The 19,975-nt window shown below is 35.1% G+C and overlaps 1 protein-coding gene across 6 annotated transcripts in view; it reads right to left on the reverse strand.

The window, feature by feature from the left end:
* CNKSR2 (connector enhancer of kinase suppressor of Ras 2) overlaps nucleotides 1-19,975 on the reverse strand; it is a 302,678-nt gene that overhangs the window by 52,331 nt on the left and 230,372 nt on the right. For all 6 annotated transcript variants that reach the window (XM_053891762.1, XM_053891765.1, XM_053891764.1 and 3 more), the window contains 5 exons: nucleotides 14,604-14,652; nucleotides 14,010-14,182; nucleotides 11,173-11,246; nucleotides 10,810-10,881; nucleotides 3,261-3,328 (listed from right to left, as the gene is read on the reverse strand). In XM_053891762.1, the coding sequence (XP_053747737.1) occupies nucleotides 3,261-3,328; nucleotides 10,810-10,881; nucleotides 11,173-11,246; nucleotides 14,010-14,182; nucleotides 14,604-14,652 (436 nt within the window). The remainder of the gene's footprint in view (nucleotides 1-3,260; nucleotides 3,329-10,809; nucleotides 10,882-11,172; nucleotides 11,247-14,009; nucleotides 14,183-14,603; nucleotides 14,653-19,975) is intronic.

Here is a 19,975-nt window from a genome sequence, read left to right on the forward strand (position 1 = left end):
AATAAAAACAGTGTTTTGGAGTTACTCCTTTGCATGTTTGTGAAATATTCCCAACCTTCAACCACCTATATTTTGTATGAAGCTTAACTTCAGTACTGAGAACAGTACTCGGAAGATGTCAAATAATTCTACAGAAGTGTGGAGTAGACACATGCATACAGTTGTTTTCTATATAGAATACCATGAGACCTAATGCAGAAGGTAGGAAGTCTATTATGTTTCTGACCTATGTTAGAGTGCCTGAGAAATATACACTCTACGTGGAAAACCAAATTATTTCAGATATTCTGGTTGCGTGCTAGCAAGGGAGACGTGACTTGTTAACTATTACAAGCTTCTGCCAATTACGGTCTACTACTGCAGAAGGTACTAAAATATGCACTCACATGCCAGACCAGGGCATCATGAATCCATGCATTGAATAGTTATTGGAACCTGTATGTACAGTATAACTTACCAGTTCCTTAATCCATAATGATATATGGCTATATAATACCACGTACAAAGAAAATTAACTAAAATCAAGACCATGCTAAACTTCAAAATAAGAAAGTTAAGCTTGAGAATTCAAGATTCCTTCTTTATGCAAACCGAGTTTTTCAAAGATTCATTTCCTATCAGTATACTGTCTATACTTTTAATTTTTGCATCTTAAAAAAATCAGAAACAAACCTATATGCACCTATAAAATACAGTTTTATGCCTTTAAAAAATGTGAGAAGGAAGGCTAAGAGATTTTTTAGTAGTCTTAACACAATTTTAGGCCTATAAATTAAGTTGAAGTACGAAAAGTTTAAATAAACTTAAGTAAACTGTTAACAATGAACAAATGTGGCTTAATAACTGGACTGACACCCCATAGTCCTGGCTGGGATTCACCTGTGCACCCTGATTTGATGGAGATTGTTTCCTCATTATTTGTGGAAGTATCCATGCTGCTTCCACTCCCAGGAATGTTTTATTTTGTCACTTTCTATTTTTTAGACATTTATTATTATTTTTGAAACACAGAAAGAGAGTACGAGCAGGGGAGGGGCAGAGAGAGGACACGCAGAATCCAAAGCAGGCTCCAGGCTCTGCTGACAGCAGAGTTCATGGTTTGATGCAGAGCTTGAACCATGAACTGTGAGATCATGACCTGAGATGAAGTCGGATGCCTAACCAACTGAGCCACCCAGGCGCCCCTTTTTGTTACTTCCTATCTACTTCATTCTCATCCCGTGAGAATAGGTTCAAATAATGGAGTCAACATAAAGCCTTTCCCCACTCCCTTCCTGGAAGCAATCTCTCCAGCTTAATTTCCACAGAACTTGATTTGTACTTTCTTACATTTCATTTTCTGTATTATATTAAGAGGATCTTTTCTACTAGAATTCAGTGTAATTTCAGGCAGGATGGGCGCCTATTTCACCTTAAGTCAATCAGTGTGCTAGTTGAAGGCCTTACACAGAAACACTTCATACTGAATAAAATATCTTCTCTTTCTCTCTACTGCTGACTTTACATCAGCCTCACTGATCAACTTCTCTAGCAAGTTATTTCCTCATTAATTCTGCCTCTTTCCCAGGTTTTTTTTTAAATTTTGCATCCACTTAGCAAATTTTTAAAAAATCAGTTTCACATTGTGCAACCATTAGTACTGATCGATTTTATGTTGTTCTTTAATTTTTTTCTGCTGTTCTTCAATTTTTCTTAAGCAATTTCAAGTGTGTATCTTTTTTTAAATGTTTACCCATTTATTTTCAGAGAGCATGTGTGCACAAGAGCACTTGAGTGGGGAGGAGCAGAGAGGGAGAGAGAGAATCCCAAGCAGGATCTGAACTGTCAGCGCAGAGCCAGATGCCAGGTGCGAACCCACGAACACGAGAACATGACTTAAGCCGAAATCAAGAGTTGGAGGCTCAACCAACTGAGACACCCAGGTGCCCCTCAAGTGTGTATCTTTGATATCCTCAACAAGATGATATATTCCTATTGGCAGGAATCATGGTTTGCTATTTCTTTGAAATCTTCCTGCCCTAAGTCCTCACCCTTCACTGCCTTACTCATCCCCATTCTGTGGCCTGCAGGCCAAATGAGGCTCTCTGCCTATTTTTATATGGTCTGTAGATCAAGAACAGTTTTTACATTTTTAAATGGTAAAAAAATCAAAGGAAGAATAATTTTTTGAAATGTAAAAAATGATATGAAATTTCATTTCACTGTCCATAAGTAAAGCTTTATTACAGCCCAGTCAGAATCCTCATGTGTGTACAGCTGCTTTCATACTGTAACAGCAGATTTGAGTAGTTTAGACAGAAATCTTATGGGCCTGCAAAGCCTAAAATATTAACTATTTGGCTTTTCACAGAAAGTTTCCCAACCCCTGCCCTAAACATTTGCTGACAGATTGGTTTTGGGATCTGGATATCTACTTTAGATATCTCTAACCTTCAGCTTTTACATGTTTAGAAAAGTTTTGGCTGAGGTTTTACTTTGAGAGGGAACACAAGGTTTTTAGAATTTCCACATAAACAAATAGTCTATGCCCACTGGAGACACAACTAGAAATAAGTTTGTATATATATATATATATCAATCTGTAGAATTCTTTTAGCTTTAGGAAGCCTCAAAAGATTTCCAAAAACTGTTGATGCTTCCAAGGGATATATAATAAACACTTTTTGGAAATGTAAAGCAACTTCAGAATGGTGACCACAGCTTTCATTAAAATTTAAATCTGTATAACGACGTTGTGTTTTGTATATCTGAGGTCAATACTGAGGCAAGATCCATAAGATCACAGAATTACAGAGTAACAGAACTGAAGAACATAACCAATTGAGATAATTTATGGAAGGAGGAATCATCCATCTGAACTCTTTGCATAAAAGTCCACTTAAATGTCTATGACACCACTAAACAGAAAAAAAAAAAAAAACCTCACCAACAAGGACCTGGACTCTAGTCGATATTTAGGACCAATTACAGATTTTTAAATTTGTAAGATTTTTGTCCTCCATTGGAAACAGACTGAGAGAGACAGCAACAAACTCCACATCAGCAGCTCCAAAAATTTTAGAATTTATTCCCCATCTGTTTGATTTACTAAACCTCACCTTTAAGATGGTATGGTTTGGATTCAAAGTGCAAAAAAGAAAAATAACCACAGCCTGATATGTGCATTTTCACTCAACTGATAGTAGTGAATCACTGTATAGGATAACAGCAGAACAAAACAAAACAAAAACCCCAGAACTGTAAAAAAAAAATTCCTTTACCTTGTTCTTGCTTAATCCTCTCTCTTTCTGCATATCCTGCAGTCAGCATATTGATTCTGTTAAGCCACCTGAAAAAACAACTATTAAAATCAGTAACACTGCAATTGAATTTCGTATATTTTACTTTTAAAAAATATTTATTTTAAGGATAAAGAAGATGTGGTATATATACAACAGAATATTATTCGGCCATAAAAAAGAATGAAATCTTGCTATGTGCAACGGCATGGATGGAGCTAAAGTACATTATGCTAAATGAAGTAAGTCAGTCAGAGAAAGACAAATACCATATAATTTCACTCTTATGTGGAAATGAAGAAACAAAAGGAATGAAGTGGGTAAAAAGAAAGACAAACCAAGGAACAGACTCTTAACTGTAGAGAACAAACTGATGGTTACCAAAGGGGAGGTGAGTGGGAGGATGGGTAAAATAGGTAATGGGGATTAAGGAGGGCACTTGTTGTGATGATTCCTGAGTAATGTGCCGAATTGTTGAATCACTATACTGTATGCCTGAAAGTAACACTGTATGCTAACTATACTGGAATTAAAATTTAAAACTTAATAAAAATGTTTATTTTAAAATGTTTAAGAATATATGAGATAATTCTACATAAAAGATGTGTTCTTTGCTATTCTTGACACATCGAGCTTTCTTTTTTTTTTTTACATTTATCAAGACAGTCTCTTTGAGACTTTTATTTTTTTTTCAATATATGAAGTTTATTGTCAAATTGGTTTCCATACAACACCCAGTGCTCATCCCAAAAGGTGCCCTCCTCAATACCCATCACCCACCCTCCCCTCCCTCCCACCCCCATCAACCCTCAGTTTGTTCTCAGTTTTTAACAGTCTCTTAGACACATCGAGCTTTCAATGAGCTGTATAATTTGCTGTGGTATAAATTGCTGCCACAGTACAGATGATATTTTGATAGAAAAGTCTTAAGCAAACCTGTAAATATATGTAATATAGAGGGTTTTAAGATGATCAGAGCCCTATCAATTCTATTGCTCCAAATTTAGAAGCAGTCCAAATATTTCTGCTGTTTGTTTCTTCAGAACAAATGCTCTTTTAATATAATATATACTGATGAGAAAAAAAGTTATGGACCTTGCCGGTCAAAAGAAATTTCACTATGAAGTATTAGTTTTGATGAAAGTTATTTAAGTTTAATGTTCCAGGGGGAAACACATCTTGGGAGTACTTTGGAAATTTGTCTCTAAATACAATTTGTTTTCTAAAGACCAAATGAGCAAATACAATTTTAACCTCTATTTAGATCTTAAAAACTTATTTCCATGAACAATAGTAACTTCAAAATAAATCTTAGTTCTTTCCTCTCTCAGTAGTGATGCTATTTCCAGTGTTTTAATCTCTATCTTTTGTTCCACCAGGTCTCTCCCTGTGTTAGTTATTCCAGCTCTTTATACTGTACCAGATGATCAAATAAAATTAACCTGACAATTTCCCATTAGCTTATTCTGAGGTATGATCCACATATAATTTCCCAAATCAGAAATTGAGGAAAAACCCCTCTTCTAAACTACCTCAAGTTTGGAATCAATAGTATAGTTAACATCATTAAACTGTGGAATAATCTGATCAAGATATATTTTTAAGAAAAAATTGTTTGAGAATTTTTTCTCCCAAGAGCTTATCTACTGTGTCAAATGAAAGATGATGCTTTTTTCAGTGACTCATATATTTCATCATTTATGCCCAGTAGTATTAACTGGGCAACAAATAGTTAGAATATCTTGGAAAGGGAGGAAAGTTGTGTCTCTAATTGACAAAATCACATCCATGGAAATTTAAACTTCAATGTTAAGAATAAGTCACCTAAAACCCAACTTTATTTTGAGAAAGCCTACAATGTAATTATCACCTCAAGTATTTTGGGGAAGTGAAGAAGGGAGTGGACATAAACGAAATAAAATAAAGATTGAACAAATAAATTCAGTAGCATAGTGTACACCCACTCCAAAAAAAATTACAAATTATAAGTTAATAAGTGAACTTCATGATGAGTAACCTTTAAAAAATGACTCTAATCTTAGTTAAAAGGTCAAAATTGAAATTTAGTCTATAGGTCATTTGTAGTGAGAATGGGGTTGAATTTGTACTACAAGACAAATCTTAGCACTCTTAGGAAAGATGTGCCTGGCGCTTTTGGGGTGAAAATGATGATAACAGTACTACAGGAACATATATTAGTGAATTTTAATGAAGTACCTCAAATTGACTATTATTTTTTAATATAGATAAACCTAGACATTGTTTTATTTATTTTTTATTTTTTTATTATAATTTATTGTCAAATTGGCTTACATACAACACCCAGTGCTTCTTTTTTTAATGTTGATTCATTTATTTTGAAAGAGAAAGAAAGCGTGAGCAGGGGAGAAGGGAAGAAAGAGAGGGAGAGAATTCCAAGCAGGCTCTGCACTGTCAGCACAAAGCAGGATGTGGGCCTCGATCCCAGTAACTGTGAGATCATGACCTGAGCTGAGATCAAGAGTCTGATGCTTAACTGACTGAGCCACTCAGGTGCCCCAACCCCTCCTTTTTTCTGAGAGAGAGAGAGAGAGAGAGAGAGAGAGAGAGAGAGAGAGAGAAGTGGGACTCACCTGGGGCTTGTGTTTTTTTTGTTTTTTGTCTTTTTTTTTTTTTTTTTTTTTTTTTTTTTTTTTACCCTAAGCGGGACTGGAGCTCATCTGAAACGGGGCATGAGCTCACATGAAGCGGGGATCATGCTCACCTGAAGTGGGGCTCGTGTTCACCTGAAGCGGGGCTCAAGCTCACCCAATGTGGGACTTGAACTCACCAACTGTGAGCCGAAGGCAAATGCTTAACGATGAGAACCCCTCATATTGACTATTATAAAAAATATCACTGAAATTTCATTTTGTCAGAAGTTTAAAGAACAATGAGGTCTTTATGAGATGAATTAGGAAACTAAAAAAAAGGCTTCTTTGATTTTTCAGTTCAACAAATTTACTAAGTGCCTGCTATATGCTGAACAATGAGCTATGTTTTGGGGGCACAAAAATGAATAAGACATAATTCCTGCCTTCAATGAGTTCCAGAATTGCTAAATGTCATAAAACAATTGAAAAATTAGCCTACTTTTAGGAAGAAAAATTCTGTTCATGATAAAAACTCTGCAGAAAGTATGTGGATAAACTCAGGTCAGCGTGCATAGGCACAAAAGGCTGAACACTACACAATCGTTGGTGCTGTCTTCGGTAAACTTGTCTTCAAGGCCTCAACTAGAAGAGGCTTACCTATATACTTGCTGCAGTATAATTTGGTATTTATAGGCCATTATAAACAGCAGATACATATGCATTAACTGAGTCAAGTAATATTTATTGAGAACCTATGTCTGCAAGGTACTGTTATTCTAAGCTCCAAGGATAGAGAGAAACCAAACAAAGTGCCTGCCTTCTCAGGAGACTACATCTTAGGGCAACAGATAATAAACAGGGATACAAATAAACATATGTCAAGTAGTGTCAAGTGCCATTTACAAAAATAGCAACGTAAAAAATTAGAAAGTCAAAGGTGCTAAGGATGGGGGGGGCGGTTAATTTAAGAAAAGGTGGTTAGGGGGCGCCTGGGTGGCGCAGTCGGTTAAGCGTCCGACTTCAGCCAGGTCACGATCTCGCGGTCCGTGAGTTTGAGCCCCGCGTCAGGCTCTGGGCTGATGGCTCGGAGCCTGGAGCCTGTTTCCGATTCTGTGTCTCCCTCTCTCTCTGCCCCTCCCCCGTTCATGCTCTGTCTCTCTCTGTCCCAAAAATAAATAAAAAACGTTGAAAAAAAAATTAAAAAAAAAAAAAAAGAAAAGGTGGTTAGGGATACAAGCACTGAATTTAGTGATGGGGAAGGGCTTTGATATGAGGTCCACATTCAGCACCTTACTCTGTCACTGATGTTTTAAAACAAGACAATATAGGTAAGGGGATATTGAGCCTTCCCATGAAGCTATCAATAACTAACAAAGAATTGAGAGGAAGTAATACTAACAAAGTATTGAGAGGAAAAAAATGAGTAAGAACTATGGGAAAAATGTCCAAAAAGTAATTACCAAATAGAAATGAGTGAATCCTCACAATTATAAAGACCTAAGTGCTGACATAATAAGGAATATATAGGCCAAATGAATTCAGTAAATAAGTCTCAGAATACTTGAGAAACATGATATTTTGTTTTCTTCCCACAGATTTCACAAAGACTGGCAAAAAATTTTTTTTCATGTTTTAATGCTCATTTCTGAGGAGGAAACAGATGGATGGTGGGGGGGGGCCTCCAAAGTATTTTTGCAAATTACCTCACAATCAAACTTACAGTTGGTCAAAAAATGGAAGGTGAGATTTAAATATTTCACGCGTGTGTATATGTATACATATATATGTATATATATATGCATATATCTGGGTATATGTATATACATACATATATTTGGGTATATACAGGTACATGTAATTAAATTTACTTTATAGCTCTTGTCAAAACTTGCACTATATTTTTAAAATGTATATGATAGTTTTTTGGAAATTAAGAAATAACCAGATAAAGCTTATAGCTATGATTAGCATAATTATAATATCATAAATATAAAATCTCTGAAGACTTAGGTACATTCCTTTAAAATATTATATATAGCATGAACCAACACCCAGATTATCTTGCTGTTAAGTAACAATCAGGTTCCTGAACAAAATCTTTGGAGGGGATCTCTCCCAACCTCTAATCCTCTATTTATTTACAGCACTGATGTTCCTCCCGTCTATTAACAAGTAATTTTTAAGAACTTGCCTATTGAAAGTAGACATTGAGAATATGATTATAAAAAAAAAGAAAAAGAAAAATATAAAAGTCCATTATACTTAAAGTTTTAAAAAAATTCAGTATTTCAGGACAATTTAATTCTGAAGTTTCTAGTGTACCATAGCAAGGCTTACATAAAACAGCACTTTTAAATGTATGATGTGGAGATGACATATTTGATCAGTTTCACATTTTCACTTTGACTCATTGCTTAGAAAAAACAACAAAAACAACAAAATGGGTTTGCTTTAGCTTCTTTTTTTTTTTTAATTTTTTTTTTAACGTTTATTTATTTTTGAGACAGAGAGAGACACAGCATGAACGGGGGAGGGGCAGAGAGAGGGAGACACAGAATCGGAAGCAAGCTCCAGGCTCTGAGCCATCAGCCCAGAGCCCGATGCGGGGCTTGAACTCGCAGACCGCGAGATCGTGACCTGAGCTGAAGTCGGACGCTTAACCGACTGAGCCACCCAGGCGCCCCTGCTTTAGCTTCTTCTATGATATCCTGAATCAGATACATCTATAGGATTATTAGGGAAGAGCAGTGACATGACACACTTTTGAAGTTATTGCTAACACAGGGCAGGGAATAGAGACCAGGCATGGTTTCGTACTTCATAAAAAGACCATGATTAGCATGTTTCATGAATAATTAAATCATGTTAATTCTTAGATAGAGGTGGTTGTATTCTAGTGTATCCATCTTGTAAAATAGGATAATGCTCATTTTTACCACTTATTTTCTGCTTGGTCATGATGTAAACCCCTCATATTCATCCCAAAGGCACTGTGCTCAACATGTGATAAAATAGTGAATAACTAGAACAGTAGAATTATAAAATTATTAAAACAAAAAATAGAGTATCACAACCTCTCTTTACCCCATGAACATGTGAATAAACATTTTCATTTTGAGAACAAATTAAGGAGAAAAAGCTCTCCAAATTCCAATTGCCTAGTGTGAAATTTCAAGAATGGTAATGTACATCAAAAGAAGATTTTGGGAAGTACAAGAAAGACTCAGTTCCCTTATTAATAATAAACATTTTATCAAGTGTTCTCAACACTTTTGTTTGCCATTTCCTTGTATTCATATCCTTGCTTTAGGACAAACCATGCCTGTACTCCCAAGTGTCAAAACACCAAGATCATTTATAAAAGCATATTAAGTGTTCATTTAGTGTGCTCAAGTACATTTATAAAGTTGCTCGATTTTGTGCTTAAAAATATCTGGATACTAATTTTTTTGAGACACATAAAGAAAGGTAAATGGGGGCAAAAGCCCAAAATATATGAAAGGGATATACATTGCTAGCAAACATTTACATAGCACTTATAATTGAGCAGGGACTGTTGTAAGCCCTTTATGTGTGCTCATTTGCTCCTGACAAAAGTCATTTGGGTAGAGGTTATTATTATGTCCATTTTTCAAGGGGTCAATACCTGTCATAAAGAGGTCCAGTTCTATATCCAGGATCACACAGCTAGTAAGTGTGAGATCTGGGATTTGGACAGTCTGGTTCCAAAGTCTATTCTCTAAATCACTATGCTGTGCTGCCTCTCCCTAACTGTTGGCAAGTTATGTATGTAATATGTACTGCCTGCTAAAGACCTGTAAAAAGGAAACATCTGAATCTTAAACCTAATTTCTATAAATCTAGAAAAGAGAGAGGGGAAAGGAAGGAAAAGGAAGAATCAAATTCATAAATGCTAAAGTGGGAAATCTGAAGCAGAATGTTGTAGATGATGGAAATTTATATATACACATATATATATTTTTCCCCCCACAGCTCCAAATGACCATGTAGCCAACCATCTAAAGTTTATTCATTCATTTTGAAAGAGAGAGAGAATCCCAAGTAGGCTCTGTCCTGCTGGTGCGGAGCCTGACACAGGGCATGAACCTACAAACCATGAGATCATGCATCACCTGAGCTGAAATCAAGAGTTCGACACTTAACCGACTGAGACACTCAGGCGCCCCAACCATGTAGCCATCTAATCACTTGGCTGTATAACCTTGTTCAGTGATAGAAGGAAGGTTACAGAAAGAAATACTAACTTTGTTTAGGACTAAATAATTGAGATGGATGTTATGTCATGAATACCCAGCACTTGGAAGAGTCAGGTTTTTTGGTGAGTATCTTTTTTTCCCCCCACCTGGGAACACATTTTAAGACATATCTTTAAAAATTTTTTTTTACTGTTTTTATTTATTTTTGAAGGAGAGAGAGAGACAGAGCATGAGCGGGAGAGGAGCAGAGAGAGAGAGAGGGAGACACAGAATTTGAAACAAGCTCCAGGCTCTAAGCTGTCAGCAAGAGCCCAACGTGGGGCTGGAACTCACAAACTGTGAGGTCATGACCTGAGCTGAAGCCAGATGCTCAACCAACTGAGCCACCCAGGCGCCCCTGAAGACATATCTTGAAATGGACTTTTAAAAAAATCTTCTATTTTTTACAGTGGATTTTTTTGGTCTGTATATGGATTCAGGCATATTTTTGGTAAACCTGGTAAACAGTCAACAAGTTTATTTTGACTTTTAAAATGCTGTTCTCTGAAGTTAGGTATGGCTACATGCAGCAACGCCCTGAGTCCATTTTATTTTAAACTGATGTACCACAGTGACATTATTCTCTAAGCATTAATATGGAAAACTTAGAATTATAAGCCTAACTGACTTTCTAAGTACTTTGAAATTTTAGTAACACTTTACCTGTTCATATCATCAAGATGCTCAGCAGCAAAATAAAAGCTTTTGATTTTAGGATGACACGCTTTGAATGCACTGCAAAAGGAAACAAAGTATATTTATTTTATTTCAAATTGGAAAATAAGTTAGAACCAAATAATTTTTATAGGTAAAATTACCTCAACATCTAACCTGAATTCACATATATAATGCTTATGCCATGATGACAGAAATCAGTAAAAAATTTTTACTGCCCATAAAACTGCTTTGTTTTTACCTCAATTTGAAAGCATTAGAGAAGTGACCTATGATTTAAAAGCTAGAAATAAAAAAAAAACAACAAACACCCTTCCCTTCTCTCCCTCTCCCCAAATAAAATCAACTCACTATTTCTTGCGGCATTCACTGGCTCTGTCAATTTTAAATTCGGGCAGACTGATGAATCCTTCTGCTTTTTCATCCTAAAGAGGCAACAATCTTGTTTAGGGTGTTATACACATAGGTTTGAAGCTGATAATACTATAGACCTACACCTTAAAAATATAAACTAATAAATCTTTTTACTTAATGTCTCAAATTTGACATTTTAGAGATTAGAGTTCCACTCTTACTTGTTATATTCCATTAAACTGAAGATATATTTTGAACATTTAGAATAGTACAAATTAAGATACACACAGAAATTCTGAAAAATCCTTTTTATATTAGAATGAAGATAGAAAACTATTTAAATTCTCAAAATGAAACATGATTTATGAGTAATTTTCTCACCAGAATGTATATATACTTTTATAACGTATAAAAATAACTTCAGTCCACATTCACCATTCACAATTTTCTGTCACTTTTAATGTTCAGATGTAAAATATATGGATGTTTACTAATTCAATTCCTTTTCTGTCTCCAAAAAAATCTTTTATCAAACCTGAATTAAATATGTTGTATAGTCCAGATTTTATAAATGAAATAAGTTGATTTTATCTTCAAATATCTAGCTTGGTATACATGCTATATATATAAAGATCATTTTCCACTTGGAAAATTGAATGAAATCCTTAAAATCTTCCTCTCTCTAACGTGGGATGGAAAAATAAGATAGGAGAATTATCCAAAATCTTATGTTAGATACAAATTATTCCAAATAGGCTAAGACTACCCTTGGCTAAATCCTTTCATTGTTGTCCTTTTCATGCTCATGACCAAACTCCTCAGACTTTTATTCTCCCAAACTTTTTGATCTGTGCTGTATCAGTTAATGGCCCCTTATATAACAAGTTCAAGTGAGGTTACACCCCCATTTGCTAACCTTAAAGAAAAAAAAATACAAATTCTCATTCTTTTCGTGTGCGTGTATGTATAAATGTAAAACTTAATAAAAATATGATATTACTGATAGTGACTGAAATGTGTTATAAAAAAGAGAGTATTATAACTTTTTCAATATTTTTTTAGTATTTGAGTATTTTTTTCTTCCAATCTTGGTAAATAAACACAATAGTCTCAAATCTCTTTCAACTTTGATTTCTGATTTCTGTTATGTCAACCTTGATGTCTTTTAACTTAAAAATTCTATATTTCAAACAATTTAAAATATTTCGGGGGATAGATACAATCTTCCCATAATGATGTGATGAGAGATTTCTCCTAAAAAATCACACTAAGTTATTCTTACAGTGTATACTAGGAGATTATTCACTCATTTCTTACAAGGCTAACACAGTAATACCTCTGATCGAAACTTAGCAACTGTTCAATAAAAAAGGGCCTCAGTTTTTAATCACTTAAACTTTGAAAGAATATGATATAGCATACAGCAGAGAAATCTACAAGTGACCTTAAAATAAAGGGAAACAAAGGCTATATTTGGATAATACTTGATTGGCATATAAAAAGTATTTGATATATGTTACATGAAAATGTTGGTAAAATTGTTTTCTATATCTAAAATAAGATACACTTAGTGAAATAGAAGATTTTTTAGGTAATTATGTGATTGGCACAAATAATATCAAAAGTGCAGAAAATAACCAAATCCTTTTATATAATATAGGCATTTGTATTAAACAGCGAAAGATTAATTTGAGATTTTACAAATGAAATTAGAGATCATTTTGAAAAGTATTACTAATAGCATATGTTTAGTGAGGATTGAATGTATGCCAAGCATTGTTCTAATTGGGCTTTACATGAATTGATTCTTTTCATCCATATGATAGCCCAGTGAGCTCAGCTCCATTATTACTCTCCCTCTTTGCAAATGAGGAAGTTGATGCATAGTAATTCAGGTGGGTTAATTCTATTCTCTAAACCATAACAAACATAACTTCTCTACATATTTTATGTTATAATCGTAAGCATAATTATATTGTTAAATTATATTTCAAAAATTAATATTCAAATGCAAACTGATGAATACCTTAACATAATAGTATTTCTGTAAGACTAGTCAGCACACTATATTAAACTATGTACATTTTTTGAGAAAACAAGTTAACAATAGAAATTATTGTTAAAAAAACCTTAATAAGGTGAACTGACAGATGGCTATGGCAAAAGAGTGAAAATGAATGCAGAGTCAAAGAAAATATCAAGGAATAAGGTATACTCTTGTGCCTCTGTTGTGATAGGTGGTAGGTTATAATATAACTACTCTGAATAAAGATCTGTTTACTATAAATGAAACAGGAACTCATAAGAACAATTTAAATATATTATATATCTCCCCATCCTCATCCCCATCCCTCAATTGGTTCAAATGAATACTTGCAGATTTTCAACTAGTCTTCTAGTTCACATATTCTTTAAGAAAAACAAATAAGTTCATGCAATATTAATTTACTTAAATTACTAGAGGACATCTTCCAAAAACAAAGAGAAAAAAATAGAAAACTTTGAACAAAAGTGAGATATTTAAAAATCTATTTCAAATTTCCATGTATAATCCTTTTAGTTAAGCTATTGTTGGAATTAGTTTGATATTTCTAATTAGATACACAGAATTTTGTCTGTTTCATATATGCTGCCACATTAGAATAATTGAGATAACTATCTTTCCAGAACTCCCAAAATGCAATCATTTTAAGAAGGCAGATTAAAAAATAACTAGTGGTACTCTCCTGAATTAGCATTAAGGTGGTTATATGATTTTAAAATCTAAGTCTCAAAATGGTGATTCTTTGGGTTAAAGATAGAAAGTGGATCAGAAAAAATATATTTTCTCTTACCTCCTCATTAATATACCAATATAGAGATGCATCCTTAAGGACAAACCAATATTTCTTCCATTTCTGTGAAAAATAACTCTTTGCATCTTTCTTTTTCCAAAGCCAACCTTCACAGTCACCTCGTCCAAGATCTTTGCAAGAAATTCGTCTTTTGCTCTTGCCAGCTATAGGACCTAAAAATAATAGTAGGTAAAAGTGCTCTTTTCATTTTATACAAGTGTGAAGGTAGAAGATTAATCTATAGCTCATTAAAATAAGTCTGGGTATTTAACAACCTTAAAAATTCTTATTTTTACATCGTATCAGAAGAGAAAACTATGGGAATCTTTAATACCTTCCTCCCCCCAGATAAGTGACATGCAATGTAATCAGAATTGTGTAATCCCAGTGTCAAACCCTGTTGAGACCATTTATTGTAAAAGGTACCCCTAGCATCACAATTGAAGGAGAAGCTGGTCTTGGCAGCTCTTACTAGGGAGCTGTGCTCTTGCAAACCACAATGGGCTCAGGCAAGAGAGGATGGGCAAAGTATGCTGGTGACTATCACGGTGCAAAATAAGCAGCTATATATTTCATTTCACTTCCTTTCCTTACCTTTGTTTTTCTTCTTTGATTTGTGCTGCAGAGAGGACTGCTGAAATGTCTGAAATCCAAGATATGGAAGAATGTTATTTGATACTCAGGATGCCATCCACAGTGCTAACATGCTGCTAAGAACTCTCAAGAGTTGAACAATGACTCTGAACCCAGGTCAGAGAAAGCACTTTCTGTTTCCAAAGACTCAAAACAAATTCATATATATCATGGCAATTAACTTTCTAATCTCACATGAAGCAGGACAGGTTATTATCATTGTCTTTCTTTTGTAGGTAGAGAAATCAGGGCATAAAGCAGTGGTGAAACTCAGGGCTCTTATATAAACACAGTACTACTTTTTACCCCTTTTTAAGGGATTTATTGTGCTTTCTCAGGCAATATCTCAATTGGTTCTCAGAAAGTCTTATGAAATAGTCAGGCAAATATGACTACCACTTGTTATTTTGAAGTTCATTCTCTTCCATAAGCCACCAGCACCTACTGATCCTCCTAGGCACTCCCCCTCAATTGCTAAATACTGCAGCACTTGAATCAATATTTTCTTCTCACACCTACTTCTGTCGCTATTACTGGTAACTAATCTTCATGTAAGTGATGTCAGTACCCTGGCTCCTCAGTCCCTCATCTCCAATGATCTTTACTTCTCTCCTCAGCTACCCATCCTTCTGACAATGTTTGTTATCTTAAGCAGACTCCAACCACTGCTTCTATTACCTACATTTTATGTAGCCCAATATTTCCAACCCAGTAATTTTTAGCAAATTTTCATTGAGGCATCCATTTCATTAACCTTGCCACCCTTTTGTGACTTTATTATTTCTTTTTTCTCAGTTATCATGAGATACCATTACAATCATTCCCTTGAGCCATGCTCTCTCCATCATACTTGCCTAGCTAAATAGTCAGTTTAGCTGCCTGTTAAATCAGTTAAATCTGCCTGTCTACTCCATGCTAACTACAAGAAAAGCTTAATGTCTTAATAGAAAAACCCACAGCTGTATTGACTGGTCTAGCTTTCAATGACTATAAATCACTGGTTCCAGTCAGATACTAAGTCAGATGCTAAGCTACATTGTTGTTCACTGGTATAATAAGGTTAATTGTGTTTATATGATTAGCTAGCTGAGTATAGAGATAACATGTGTAATTTCAATTCATAGATACTCCTTTGAAATGAATTTTAGGTACCTAGAATCTTCTTTTCTTTACAAAGGTATGCCTGTAAGGGGTAACTGGATTTTGCTTACATAAAATTCACTTGTCTTGGTTTTATACAACACATTTGTATTCTGTGACATACTTTCTTGTTTGGTATCTTTGTCCATAAGATAACATTCTACTTACAATAGCAATTTTCTTGTTTTGCGTATGGTTTACTTAATTCTCATGAATATGGTATTATGGGTGGATACCAGTCCTAAAGGTAAGTAGCATATAATTTGCTGATGTACAGCATAACCCTGAAATAATCACCCAAGTGTCAAAGCAATAGAAACATGTATGCACGTGGTATGTGTGTGCAAGTGTTTATAAAAACTTTGCAGGATACATGGCTATGTAAATTCATAATCAATTTTTTCAGAGAAAACATAAAAAATAAAACTCATTATGCTGTGTTGATTTTCCTGAGTGCACTTTGCTCCAAAATAATAACTCAGGGTAGTGTGCTTAAGTAAAGGTAACTTACATATCATGATTTCCCCTAAATTGTTAAGCTGTAAAATTACTGATTGGTTATTTTCTTTTTGTGTTTCCACAAGTGGTCCTTATAATCTTATGGCTGATAATTTTTAAAAATGACAAAGATGGGATGGTTTGTTTTTAGGAAGCTACATGGACAAAAGACAGCTTGAAAGAACTGAGTTATAGAAGGTACCTCCTATGCCTTTTGCATGCTATTCCTTAGATCCTGGAGGTCTATTTTATTATTATTTTTTTAATGTTTATTTATTTTTGAGAGAAGGACAGAACATGAGTGGCGGAGGAGCAGAGAGAGAGGGAGACACAGAATCGGAAGCAGGCTCCAGGCTCTGAGCTGCCAGCACAGAGCCCAATGCGGGGCTCGAACCCCCGAACCATGAGATCATGACCTGAGCCGAAGTTGGACGCTCAAACCACTGAGTCACCCAGGCGCCCCATAGAGGTCTATTTTAAAATCTATACAAAAACATATTTTATGCTTTCTAGGATTTCTTTTTAATAATATTATCTTTTCTTTCCCCATAAATATATTTGCATACTGATTGTGATTACAGTCAGTGTACATATTGTTGAAACCCAAGAACTCATACGTACACAATATAGATTTATGCAACATTCAAATAAACAAAGCCATAGATGTCTTTTGTATATATTATATATATATAACAATGAAATTATCTTAAGAGAGATTTTATTATTTGTCCAAGTGATTAGACATTTTCTAAAGTAAAAAAATTAACTGAAGTACAGTAGACCCTTAAACAATGTGGGGTTAGGGGCACTATAACTATGGACTCCCCCCAAACTTAACTAATAGCCTACTCTTGACCAGAAGTCTCATCAATAATGTGAATAGACAAATAACACATAGTTTGTATGGTATATGTATTATATATTACATTCTTACAATAATACCTTTTTCTTATTTTTTCCAGTATTTCTAAGCAATGTGGTTTGCCTGTGAGTTTATTCAAATTGTCACAAATCTCTAAATTTTTTTCCTATTTATTGAAAAAAAATCTACATATAAGTGGACCCACGCAGCTCACATATAAGTGAACACGTGTTGTTCAAGGGTCAACTGTATATGCTCTTGAAAGTCATAAGAAAAACAATGAAAACTACAGCTAAGGAAATAGGTCTCTGCAGAAAAGAGTTAATACAGCAGGTTTGAGGCTGCTATCTTAGAAGAGCTTGCTTGCAAGGTTGACACTCAGGTGCCATCTGGGAACTTGGCTGGTAAACAGTTCCCTAAAATGACATGAGATTCACTAAGCAATAAGACGGTTTTGCCCACCCATGGACTAAGCACCTGTTTTCCTTTCAGGAATCTATAGTTTTGTAGTTGCTAGACAGAGGATGTGTACGTGACCAACCCAATACAATCCCTCAGTGCTGAGTCTTTAATGTGCTTCCCTCAGCAGAGACACTATACGTGTGACCGCATTTTTGCTGCCTGGGTGAGAATGCCCTCTGCATGATCTGTCACAAGGAGAGAGCATAGGAAGCCTGCACATAGATTTCTCCAGATTTCATAGGTGTCTTTTTTCTTTGCTGCTCTGACTATACATCCTTGCTGTGTCACTGCTGTAAATCTTCGCTGTGGGCAGAACTACATGTTGACTCTCATGAGTCTTTCTAGTGAATAACTTAACATGTGTGTGATCTTGGGGACCCCTGAAACAGTCTCATAATCAAAAGAGTCTTTACAAACTTATATTAAAAACTGTTCATTGTTCATATGCATAAATAAGTTCCTGACAGTGAAGGTTTTATCATATTATCAGCAACAGTGTGATTAAGCACTCCTGAGGTGCAAATTTATAATCCTGTGTAGTCTTTTCTAGTAAAACTGATGGAAATATTCATTCTGAGTGACAAATATTTCACTGGTATCACTTTTTTTGTTTCTAATGACATCATGAGAAATTTAAAATAAGCATGACATTAAGAACAGACACATAACTATAATGCCTAATACAGCAGATCATATAAGATGCTATAACTAAAAAAAGAGAGGGAGAGTGAGAGAGGCCTGGAATCTTTGCTTTCATGATGATGAATGCTTTTCTCCTGACAGTGAAAATTTATAATATATTTTATTTTTGTATTTTTCTTTTTTTTAAATTTTTTTAAATGTTTTTATTTATTTTTGAGACAGAGACAGAGCGCGAGTGGGGGAGGGGCAGAGAGAGGGGGAGACACAGAATCCGAAACAGGCTCCAGGCTCTGAGCTGTCAGCACAGAGCCCGACACGGGGCTCGAACTCACAGACCGTGAGATCATGACCTGAGCTGAAGTCGGACGCTCAACCGACTGAGCCACCCGGGCGCCCCTGTATTTTTCTTATTAGCTTCAGATCATCCTTCTTCCAGGTTCATGCTTAAGTATATCCTTTAGAAGTTCTTTCATAACAGACTGTGAGTACGAAACTCTTGGAGATTTTTATGTCTGAAAATATAAAAATCCTTCCCTCTTGAATAATAGTTTAGCTGGGCATAGAATGCTGGGTTGAAATTAATTTTCATCACCACTTTGAATATATTTGATTTATTTTAGCATTTATTGCTACTCTTAGGACAACTGTAGCTACTCTCTCATTTGTTACAATTTGTCTTTAGTCTCTCTGTAGCTTTTAAAATATTTTTCTCTTTCTCTCTGATAATCTGCAATTGTACTATGAAGTGTATATGTTATAATTTCTTTTAATTAATCCTATTTCACATTCATTGTATTGTACTTGAAGATATTATTTCTTTAATTCTCAAAATTCTCATGTCTTAGGTCTTCAAATGGTCTTTTTTACCAGTCTTTTTTTCCCCTGAAGACATATATTGCCACCTCTCAATTATCATCCTTGTATCTTTCATATTTTTTATCCTTTTATATTTCTGCAATGATTTTTAGGTAAATTCATTCTGATGTCTTCTAACTTCCCAATTCTCTCACTTACTGTATCCAATTCAAAGTTTATTCCACTTATAGGGTGTTTATTTTACAGGCTATATTTTATATATCCAGGATGTCTAGTTGGTACTGGCTCTCTAAAAAATTTTTTTTTAACATTTATTCATTTTTGAGAGACAGAGTGTGAGTGGGGGAGGGGCAGAGAGAGAGAGGGAGACACAGAATCTGAAGCAGGTTCCAGGCTCTGAGCTGTCAGCACAGAGCCCAACGTGGAGCTTGAACTCACGGACTGCGAGATCATGACTTGAGCTAAGTCGGATGCTTAATAGACTGAGCCACCAAGACGCCCCAGTTTGGCTCTTTTGAATATCCACTATTTTTTTTTTTAAGTTTCTTTATTTATTTTGAGAGGGAGAGAACAAGCAGAGGAGGGGCAGAGAGAGAGGGGGACAGAGGATCTGAAACAGGCTCCATGCCAACAGCAGAGAGCCTGATGTGGGGCTCGAATTCATGAAACACAAGATCATGACCTGAGCTGAAGTCAGATGGTTAACTCACTGAGTCACCCAGGTCCCCCGAATATCCACTGTTCTTAATCATCCTGTTATTATTTCAAAATTTATTTTAAGGGCTTTTGTGGATTTTCCACAAGTTGTATATAATTAGGAAAGTATCACCCATGTACAAGTCATAGCTCTGGTCAGTGGCTGTTTTTTTATTCAACCTCCTTACTCATGGGTGAGGAAGTTCTGCTTGCTTTT

This window comes from Panthera pardus, unplaced genomic scaffold (assembly GCF_024362965.1).
Source record: "Panthera pardus isolate Hobbes unplaced genomic scaffold, ASM2436296v1 HiC_scaffold_27, whole genome shotgun sequence".
In the NCBI taxonomy this organism is placed as follows: Eukaryota; Metazoa; Chordata; class Mammalia; order Carnivora; family Felidae; genus Panthera; species Panthera pardus.